This window comes from Pocillopora damicornis, chromosome 4, assembly GCF_964200805.1.
Source record: "Pocillopora damicornis chromosome 4, jaPocDami1.2, whole genome shotgun sequence".
In the NCBI taxonomy this organism is placed as follows: domain Eukaryota; kingdom Metazoa; phylum Cnidaria; class Anthozoa; order Scleractinia; family Pocilloporidae; genus Pocillopora; species Pocillopora damicornis.
The window spans coordinates 24,819,164-24,830,035 of NC_142673.1; the positions used below are offsets into that span (position 1 = coordinate 24,819,164).

General features: G+C 36.6%; 1 protein-coding gene across 1 annotated transcript; it reads left to right on the forward strand.

The window, feature by feature from the left end:
• The first annotated feature begins 438 nt into the window (after nucleotides 1–438).
• LOC113683491 (EVI5-like protein) lies at nucleotides 439–10,734 on the forward strand. The gene is made up of 14 exons (XM_027200737.2): nucleotides 439–904; nucleotides 3,619–3,967; nucleotides 4,350–4,466; nucleotides 4,993–5,067; nucleotides 5,180–5,305; nucleotides 5,522–5,560; nucleotides 6,178–6,282; nucleotides 6,440–6,529; nucleotides 7,131–7,228; nucleotides 7,383–7,497; nucleotides 7,695–7,727; nucleotides 8,059–8,199; nucleotides 8,714–8,884; nucleotides 9,754–10,734. The coding sequence occupies exons 1-14, from the start codon at nucleotides 777–779 to the stop codon at nucleotides 9,835–9,837; spliced, it is 1,671 nt and encodes a 556-aa protein (XP_027056538.1). The 5' UTR covers nucleotides 439–776; the 3' UTR covers nucleotides 9,838–10,734.
• The last annotated feature ends 138 nt before the right edge of the window (nucleotides 10,735–10,872 follow it).

Sequence of the window (10,872 nt, forward strand, 5' to 3'; positions counted from 1 at the left end):
TGACAGACGTTTTTTCTCCTCGGAGATGACTGAGGGTTTTTTTACGAGACGTTTGGCGCTCTCGTAAAGGCACTTAACAATACCACGTTTTACTGATTGAGGGTGGTGTGAATCATACGCTAAGTATTGATCGGTGTGCGTAGGCTTCTCGTATACGCCGATGGTGAGGCGGGCGTCAGGTTCTCTTAAAACTGCGGTGTCTAGGAAGGCGAGTTTGTTGTCTTTCTCTGTCTCCATGGTGAAGCGGATGGAAGGCTGCTGGTTGTTTAAATGCTGTAAGAAGTCATCTACGTTTTCGCGATCCAGTATGGTAAATGTATCGTCCAAAGATCTGACAGACTGCCTGACCCGCAAGTTGTCCGAAAAGCTGCTTCAATCTAATTCAGGGATATTACATCAATGTTCAAGCACTACCCTGAATGTCCGCTGAATTGAAGTAACGTTTTTCCACACTTCCGAGCCTTGCTGTGCCATCGTATTTTGGCCATCACTCTAGACCGTCCTTGCTCTGAAGAGCTAGTGTCCTGACCTTCCCTTGCGGAACAGATATTTTATTGAAATTTACATTTAAGGACTCCTCGCCCAATATAAAGAGATCTTTTTAACTCAGAATGTGACGGCTTAGAGGGGAAAAAAGAACATGGCGTTTTGTTGCAGCGTGCTTCGGAGATCACTACCGACTGACCTCTCTCACCGTAAGTAGCTCGCGATTGGGTTGATGGCAGCTTCGTCTATTTCTGAAGGGACTTGCAGAACAAACTGCTGTAATTGTCACCATGGATAACAATTCTAACGGAGATTTAGACGATGAAAGTGTTCCGGATACCTTGAAACCTCCGCCACGCTCAAAGTCTCGAACAAAGTCAGTGGACGAGCTTGTGGCACATTTAGAGGAACAGAACAGGTGAGTCTTCACTAGACAGGATTGCTGTGATTTATTACATTACTTTCTTGTGTGAATAAAATGGCAAGAATTTAAAAGGTGTGTAACTGATTAATTAAAATTTCCGATGTTTATTTCACCCTTGATATTTCAAGATATACTGTTTGAAAGTTATTGCTACAGAGTATGTGACTATGTACATTGAATTACAATATCAGAGACGCTTTTTAACCTTTAATCGAAGCTAAAGAATTTTTGCCCCTCTATATCGAGAACGAGAGGTCTCAGAAGCATAATTCATCTTTCTACCCGAAGATTATTCATTTCACTTTTGTTTCATCGTTGTGGGCTTTTCTGGTAAGCTCTTGTTAATATTCTCGTGACTTTATTTCCGGCACATGATACTGTTTCTTAAGCGGCCAAAATACTGCGTTAAGTTAAAGTAAAGACATGTCAAAGGAAAGGAACCTCTCAAATAATGATTATATGTTTTTGGAGCTGACACTTTAAAGTCTACATGCTCTTAAAGGTAACTAAGTGAACGCTCTAGTGAATCGCTAATTAGATTAACAAATAACTCAGTCAATTGGTTCAAAATTTGCATATTATTCGATCGGAAATATTACAGCTGTGTGAAAGGGCTATATTGTATTGGTTTTTTTGTTGTGTGATCAATTCACAAACAGTAACTTTAAAGAAAATTAATATGAAGTCAAGATAGATTGTTATGTGGCCTTGGTAAAGAGTGTGTGCTCATAAATATTAATAATTTTTTATCATGGAGAAAAGGGATTTCTGATGGGTGACAGGATATAATCTGACAGCCGTAGCATAACAAATGTTAATTTTGATTTAATAGATCTTTATTCAATTTTGTGATCATTTGTTATTTTATTTTATCATTGCATGCACATTTGTGTTAATTCAAATATTTTATTTTCCGAGCTCAGTTTAAAATAAATCTTAAAAATATCACTTCCTATGATCTTTACCCTGTGCAAAAAATTTCTTGAACAATGTCATTTGCCTGTAAGCACTGGTGGGACCAACCAATTACCACTTGCTCAGTGTTGTTTTACCCAATGTAGGGCCCTTAACCTTCTTATGATTACATTATGAAAAAAGGAACAAATATTTGAAAATGGTAAACATGTGAAATACTAGAGAAAAGTTTTGCAAAATTGTCTTTTTAATCCTTGAAAATTTCGTTTTGGCTTTATTGTGCAGAACCACTATTTTGAAGCTATTGCAGAAGAGAAATTTACAAATTTGAATTATATTCAAGCAAATTAGATGGAAAGTAAATTTTAAATTGTGTTACACCCCAGATTTATTTTTTCAGCAGCCACAAACCTTTTGAGCATGCATGCATGCTAAATACCTTGAATAGAATGTTTTAAATGCTTCAATGTCTGAAACCTTGGTTTGAGTGAAACTTTCTGTAAATAACCAGCCCTCAGTGTTGTAAGTGCTTTAGTGTCTCAAACCATGGTTTGAATAAGACCTTGTGTATATTCAAGCAAATTATATGGAAAGTAAATCTCAAAGTGTGTTACACCCCAGATTTATTTCCTTGGCGGCCATGAACCTTATGAGCTTGCATGCATGCTAAATACCTTGAATAGAAATTTCAGGTCTGATTATTTTAAACAAAGTTAAGCCACAATCCTCAGTCAAGCCAAACCTTCTATCTGAACATTTATTATTGTGAACAGTGTAAAGAGGACTGAAAGCTAACAGTGTAAGGACATTTATTTATTTATTCAGTCAACGTTTTTATAGAGAAAGCCCACTGATTTCTTGAAACCATTGTTTGGGTTAGACTTACTCTAAATAATCAGCCTCCAGTGTTCTGAGTGCTTTAGAGTCTCAAACCTTGATTTGAGTGAAACCTTCTGTTAATAACCAGCCCTCTGTGTTTTAAGTGCTTTAGTATTTCAAACTATGGTTTGAGTGAAACCTTCTGTAAATAACCAGCTCCTAGTGTTTTTATTTCTTTAGTATCTTAAACAATGGTTTGAGTGAAACCTTCAGTAAATAACCAGCCCCTAGTCTTTTAATTGCTTTGGTGTCTCAAACCTTGGTTTGAATGAAACCTTTGGTAAATAACCAGCCCTCAGTGTTTTAAGTGCTTTAGTGTCTCAACCTTGTGTAAATAACCAGCCCCCAGTGTTGCAAGTGCTTTAGTATCTCAAACCATGACTGTAAATAACCAGCCCCCAGTGTTTCAAGTGCTTTTAATTAGTATCTTAAACTGTGGTTTGAGTGAAACCTTCTGTAAATAACTAGCCCCCAGTGTTGTAAGTGCTTTAGTGTCTCGAACCATGGTTTTAGTGAAACCTGTAAATAACTAGCCCTCAGTGATGTAAGTGCTCTGGTGTCTCAAACCATGGTTTGAGTGAAACCTTCTGTAAGTAACCAGTCCTCACTGTTTTAAGTGCTTTAGTATCTTAAACCATGGTTTGAGTGAAATCTTCTGTAAATAACCAGCCCTCTGTATTTTAAGTGCTTTAGTATCTCAAATCTTGGTTTGAGTGAAACCTTCTGTAAATAACCAGCCCTCAGTGTTGTAAGCGTGTTAGTGTCTCAGTCACCTTGGTTTGAATGAGACCTTGTGTAAATAACTAGCTCTCAGTGTTTTGTGTGCTTTAATGTGTCATCTTTAAAGTATAATGTACCACATTCATTTAGGATTATTTCATGAGGATAACAGTACAAATTTATCCCTTCATTAGGTTGTTAAGCAGTGATTCTAAGGCACTGACCACCATTCCAGATGGAGCGTCTCCAAGCCTTGCCAAAAAGAGATGGTCAGCTTGCAGTGCAGGAAGTAACTCTCTAGATGCTACAAGTGACAGTCCAGAGACACCAGACAACTATGATGAGGTGTGTGGTGAAGCAGACACTTATCACGAGTGGGGACAACTCATTGGTAATTGGTCTGATTCTCAGAGGAAGAAACCAAAGTTTATCAGAGATATGGTTAGGATGGGCGTTCCAAATGCGCTGCGTGGAATGGTATGGCAGTTGCTCTGTGAAGCTAGTGATTCCCCTCTTAGAGAACAGTACCCTCAGCTCATAAAGGTTAGTTTCAGTCACCAGTAATGTGAATGCAGCACTTGGCAAATTTCCTGTAAATGCACAGCATATGTATCTTGTGTTTTAGTGGTGATAGATAGATAATTTCATTTTATTGATAATTGAGGGATTTGAAACAACTCTTTAACTTTATGTTGCTTATTGACATTTTTCACACAATTTTTAGTAATAAATATATTTTAGGACTTTTGAATTACGAAAAGATTTTTCATCACAGCACGCTGTATTCAAAGTTAGATGTTTTAGGTAACATCATTCTGTTGGCAAGCCACAACTATTAGCTTAATTTCTTTTTTAAAATTGATCAATAAATATTAGTTTTCAAAGAAGTTTCCTTCAATTTTTTTGTTTTGTCACCTAATTTCAGAGCAACTCAGCATGTGAACGGATGATCAAACGAGATATTGCTAGAACCTTTCCTGATCATTCGTTCTTTAAAGATAAGGATGGCATTGGTCAAGGAACTCTTTATAATGTTATTAAGGTAAACCAGTAAATTTTTAAGACATTTCAGCTATTAATCCCTTTATGCCCTAACTTAGGTATGCATATTCTCTATACTGTTCTCTTTACATTTTTTAAGGTTCTGAAAAGGAGAATTTGTTTAACAGTCAAGAGTTCTTTAGTTGTCGATCATTTCCCTTATTCTCATGACCTTAATGTTTGATTCAGGGCTGATATTGTGAGGAGAAATTAGATGTTAGTCACTCTTAGGAGTCAATGGGTTAATTATTGCCCAGTATTTATGGTTCTATGTAAATTTGAGACTTATTATAAATTAAATATGTGCTACAATCATGATTCTTGTGGAGGTTTACTGGTCAGATAATTAAATTTCATGCTTCCTGTGCATAAATACGAGTTTAAAAATTTTGGATGAATTTTTTTGGAACTGCTATTATTGTTTCCACATTTTACTTACACTTTCCACTACATGTACATAATTTAAAGTAGAGGATTTGGTAGAGCTTGAATGAGTACTAAGTTTTTTTCTTTATTTTTTGAATTAGGCATACTCTGTTTGGGATAAAGAAGTGGGATATTGTCAAGGTAGTGCATTCATAGTTGGCATATTGCTTATGCAGGTAAGGATGTTATGAAATAAATCTTTAGTTTTGTTTGCTTTTGATTGTTTTTTATCATATGTTTCATCTTTGTACAAAGATAATGTTAATTTTCCTATTTTTTCTGTTTTAGATGCCTGAGGAAGATGCATTTTGTGTATTTGTAAAGCTCATGCAGGAATATAGAATGAGAGAAATTTTCAAACCTACAATGGCTGAACTAGGACTTTGCATATTTCAGCTGGAAAGCATGTTGCAGGTTTACTAAAATTATTTTCATTAACACAATTGGTTGGTTTATTTTCTTTCACATCAAAGAGAGGCGAGTATGATAATACAATCAGCATTGTAGTGTGTGTACTTCACCTCTGGTACCACACTAATAGCTGGGATAAATTTGCATGCTCATGTTATTTTGCATTACACAGTCTAGCTGTCTGTTTCTTATTTCAATAACACTCTTTCTACCTTTCAGGAACATCTTCCTCTTCTGTTTTCACATTTTCAAGCCCAGGTATTTCCAATTTCAGAATATTATAGAACTGTACTTTTTTGTTTTTGGAATGTGGATATTAAAATGCCTCTTTAACCACAAGTTTAGAACCTTGTTTAGACATTTGTAAACATTTCTGTATTTTCCCTAGTAGTCAAACAAGCTCATGCCATATCCAGCTTGGACAAGGTTACTTTTTCCAGCAAGCTCCATTAACCCTTTTAACTCCCATGAGTGACCAAAAAAGAATTTCTCCTTACAATTTCTATACATTATCAAGCCGACAAGTGATGAGAATAAAGAAAAATATCAATTAGGGGTTTATAAGTTGATGCAATACCAAATTCTCCAAACAAACATCACAAGAACTGTATGGCAGACAATAAGGAGAATTACTAATGAGATCTTGGGAGTTAAAAGGTTAAGCTCCCTCTGGAAAGTTTTACCCTTTTGGCTTGACAAATGGTTCAATACACGACGTTTCCATATTGTTTGCTTCATGTACAACTATAATTTTGGATAGTGCCAGATATCTGTTTTTTGAAAAAAAGAAAACAAACAAACAAACAAAAAGAAAACAAAGACAGTAGTAATTTTGAGAGACTAGCCTATGTCTTCAATACTTTCTTTGACACCAGGGATTCCATACAGCCATGTATGCTTCATCATGGTTCTTGACGCTTTTTGCCTCTGTATTTCCTCTGAATGCATCATTCAGAATCATGGATGTCTTCATTTGTGAGGTGAGAGGTGATAAATGATTGAAGAATTTTCAATTATCAAATATTTCGCTTTTAGAACGTTTGCTCATACAAGCAAGTCAATTACCCACTTTCAAGCCTACCAAGAACAAAGTCAGTGTAACTGTATTTAAACAGTATTGGTTACTTTTTCGTTTAGGGAAGGGAAGGTCTGTTTCGTGTTATCATGGCAATGCTCACCCTTGGTCAAGATGAGATACTTGAACTTGATATGGAAGGAATGCTGAAGGTGAGTCAACCAGCCGTGCATTGGGTGCTCAGGTGATAATGGTAGTAAAATTTGGTCTTAAGACTCTTAGCTGTCCATGATAGAGAACAAAAGAAAAGAAGCTGTTAGCTCTCAGTCTTCTAATGCTGGTCACCAGCAAACGACTAATTTGAAGTCTGGTCAATATTCTTGATGTAAATCAGCGCTTTGGAAACGAAAGGTCCATCACTTTTTGTTGTGCCTTTATCACTTAGCTGCCGATCGTTCAAGAGTAGGATTTGTACATTCTGTTTCGATGAACTTGTTCCAATTGGCGATGGAAATAAACGCCCAGGTTTAATAATTGTCACTTGTCGCCCAACTGGAAAAATTTTATTTCGGACCCTACCTTATTAGGTCTCTTTGGCTTGGCAAGGCCGATGGGATGGCTCTGAGTCCCAACATAGAAAAAGTTAGAAAGACAGGTTTTGATAAAATCGTTAGATGTTGCTGAGAAGACGTTATTGTCATCTGTATGTATCCTCATCTTGTCACCTCAGCCACTGAAATCTTACAGTTGTACCATTATAACAACCGGTATCAAAGTTGATTGTTTCATTTTATCTTCCTTCTTCCTAATCAGTATTTTCAAAAAACTATGCCAGACAAGTACGAAAAGGACATGAATGTTCTGATGAAAGCAGCTGCCGAAGCCAAAGTGAGCACCAAGAAATTAAAAAGGTACATCCACTGGCAGCTGTGTCGACCTTAATAACTTGTAAACTACTGAACTTCCCCTGCCCACTCCCATTGGTGCCCTGGATATTCATATCAGACGCTCGCTCAGTCTATAGGGGTGCGTCAATCCAATTCCTTTCGCGCGTTTATGTTTTAGGCTGGAGAAGGAATACACGCGGGTAAAACACAAAGAAGCAGAAGACAACGAAGAACTACGACGATTGAAGACTGAAAATAGGCTGCTGCTTCAGAGAATCGACGAACTGGAGAAGGTCAGTGCAGTTCGGATGTGTACTTGCATATATGATAACAATAGGCTAACTTAGGCACTTAACAAGTAACTTTGTTTTTCTTCACGTCCATTATCATTGTTGGAAGTTGCATTGGGTTACTGAAATTTTACTTCCGAGTAATGACGACAAATTTTTTTACTAAATCTGAGTAACCTTTTGATTTTTATGTCCAATAGGAGAGTGCCAGTTTAGCAGACAGATTGATACAGGTAACGGCTCTTTTTGATTGAGTGTGATCTTGATAAAAATTAGGTTGTTATGCATTTGCCCACAGCTTGGGACAAAGACAAAAAAACTCACAGAGAATCAGTGTCAGTATCAATAAGTTCAGGCAAACACTACTATATGTATTTGTGAAGATGGTTAATCCTAGGGATGTTTGGTATTAGGTACGATCTCTGAAAAAAAAAAGTTTTTGTACTATTGCTCACGGTTACATGTAACTAAGTTTCAAATGAATTTTCGTCACATTTTTCTATTGCCGTTGTGGCAAAGTGTGCTTGACCAGATCTTTCACTTCCTACCATTTATCAATTTTAGGGTCAAATAACTCGAGCGCAGGAGCAAGAAGAAATTTACGCTCTAAAACGAGATCTTGTTGTTTTGAGAAGACACGATAATGCAACTGCTGCTGCACTTTTAGAAGCCAACAGACGAATAGAAGAACTATCCATGTTTAAGGTACTTTAATGTCTGTCGAAGCTCTGATTTCGTTAGCTTTTGTGTACCTTTCACTGAAAAGAGGACATCACTAATACGCGAAAGGTAATTTCGTCCAAAAAAAATTGTACCTTTGATTTTGTATTCAGGCGCTATTGCTCGCTTAGTGATTATTTAAATGTGAATGGCCTATCGCTTACAAACGCGAGAAAGAAATGGAATCGTCGTGCAAAACAAAGAGAGTTAATTGCGGAGAAACAAAAATTATAGAGAACGTATATTGGTCTTAAGTGGTCAGACCTCTGTGCTTCAGATCGTAATCTGAAGCGAGTCGTGAGTTTTTCGTTGTACATGAATGGGCATACCTGCCTTTCGGTGTACAGCAAATCCTCTTTTTCCCAAATTTGTTTGGTCAAGATGGGAGAGCACTGTAACTCCTTTTCTTGTTTCTCTTTCCATCTATGATTTTAGAGTTACAAAAAGAACGCGGCCAACCTTGAACTCACCCTCACTCTATTCGCATATTTCCCAACAGAATCATATAATCAATGAGATGAGCGGGCGACAAGATGCCTCGCCTCCCTCCCCACGGGACGTCAAGATCATTGCACTGGAGGCGGAACTGGAAGAGTACAAAAAGAGAGAATCCAAAACAAACCAAGTGCTAAATGAACTGACGAGGAGGTCACGAGATTTAGAAAATGAGGTTTGTTTTTAAGGGATATTGCATAGGGTAATAAACAGGGAGATAAAGGTGCATTTAGGTTGTCATCAAAGTATTACTATCTCAGTCGCAGCTATGAGTGCTGCAAAGTTATCAAATCGTACAAAGCAGACAAAACACTTGTTCACGATTGGAATCAAAAGAATAAAGTAAACTTTACAAGCATTAAAAAAGAATTATAACATAGCGCGCGTGTTTGCCCAATGTAAGTCCTATTGAGCCGCAATGAACAAAATCTTTATTTACGCACGCCCGTGCGTAAATAAGATGACGTGAGCATTTTTTGTTCATTGTCGCTCTGTTCAGTATAAAAGAATTTGCTCATGCTTTTAGCTGTGCGTATATCGAGTTATGGATGCACTTGGGAAGTTTGGAGAGCACTCAAAAAGCTAGAGTTGCTCTCGGCTGCGCCTCGAGCTACTCTTACGCATTTTTCGTGCTCTCCAAACTTCCCGCGTGCATACATAACTCGATATACGCACGCTAAGCATGAACAAATTTTAATTTTACAGGGTAAAGTTACACCCTCGTTTCGAAGTGTAGAATAGAAATTGAAACTTCGACATCAATCGACATACGGTTGTACACGTCCCAATTTCTAGAATACCCACGAGGTCTTTTATTTGTTCATAATAATCGGTGATTTTACTGGTAATAGAGTGCTCTCTGCGGTAGAATCAAGTGTCATCGTCAAAATATACCAACATTATTCATAGAGGTTCTTATTTTATTTTATCAGCTACTCTACATCGTGTAACTTGCATATTATGTGATTCGTTTTCGTAAGATCATCTTTTGCCTGAATCACCAATTGCTGATTATCTAGTGAAGTGATGTTGTCCATTTTGTAGCTTTACCTTGCCAAAGAAAGTACAGAGGGAGCGACCGTTTCTCAAGTGGAGGAAGAAGTCCAGAAAGATGAAACAATTATTTGATTTTAAAACAGTTGGTGAATCAACGACTTTGGATGAACATGCTGATGTAATCAAAAGACGAGCAATGCATTACAGGGTCGAATCGTTTAGCTGATGTGTTACTGAAGCACACAAAAACAGTTGACCTCGTGTACAGCTGGAACATCCGTTAAATAATGACAATTAAGTCATTCAGCTCTCATACAACTCAGTTACCTGGCTTTATCAGGCCAAAATTGGATAATTTATTTTTATTGACATGCAAAATGCTGTAATTTCCTTTCCTTTTTTTAAATTTTCGTAAGGATAAACTCGTAATGGTCATCGTTGAGACGGAAGAAGTGAGTTTACAAGTGTATAAAATGAAACTGTCTCTTGACTATGGTTAAAATGTAATGAACATATTTTATGATATAAGGAATAATTATAAATACTGAGAAGCATTTCTTAATGGAACTAGAGAAAGAAGGATTTGGGAATAACTTTGTTCAATTTTTCTTAGTTGTTTCTAGTTTTGGAATTTTTCTTCAGTGGCAAAATAGGTAACAAACCACATGAAAGAAAAATTAATCACCTCGAATCCTCTTGTTTCTTAAGAGAATTGTATATAGTAAAAATGAAGGTATCGAACTGAAATCCCTTGTTGAGATTGTAAAAAAGCGAAAGCTGTAAAAGTTATTGTGGAAAGTTGTGCTTTGTATGAGAAATTAAGGAATTTCAATTTTTCTGGTAATTGTATCTTCGATTTAAGAGTTCAAATATTATCAGAGTACCTTAAAATATTGATGAAGAGGATAGTCTACTGTATGGTTCAGTTTTGCATTTGTTATCTTTTTAAAAAGTATGTGCATGTCATTGGAAAAAGAGACTAGACCAGGTTTCTGTGGTCAATAAATACGGAAATTGTTTCACGGAAAATCGAATTTATCACTTGGATTTCCTGTTCTTGATTTCTTCTTCAGTCTTCAAATATAAATCTGTATTCTCTATATTTTTTAGATGAATGTTATTCATTCCAAGATAATTGATTTCAATATTCCTGGGTGTCGAAATCTA

Coding starts and splice junctions, on each gene's coding strand:
- LOC113683491 (XM_027200737.2), top strand. CDS start 777: ATGGATAACAATTCTAACGGAGATTTAGACGATGAAAGTGTTCCGGAT. Junction 5,068..5,179: donor TTGGCATATTGCTTATGCAG/GTAAGGATGTTA, acceptor TTTCTGTTTTAG/ATGCCTGAGGAAGATGCATT. Junction 5,306..5,521: donor AGCTGGAAAGCATGTTGCAG/GTTTACTAAAAT, acceptor TCTACCTTTCAG/GAACATCTTCCTCTTCTGTT.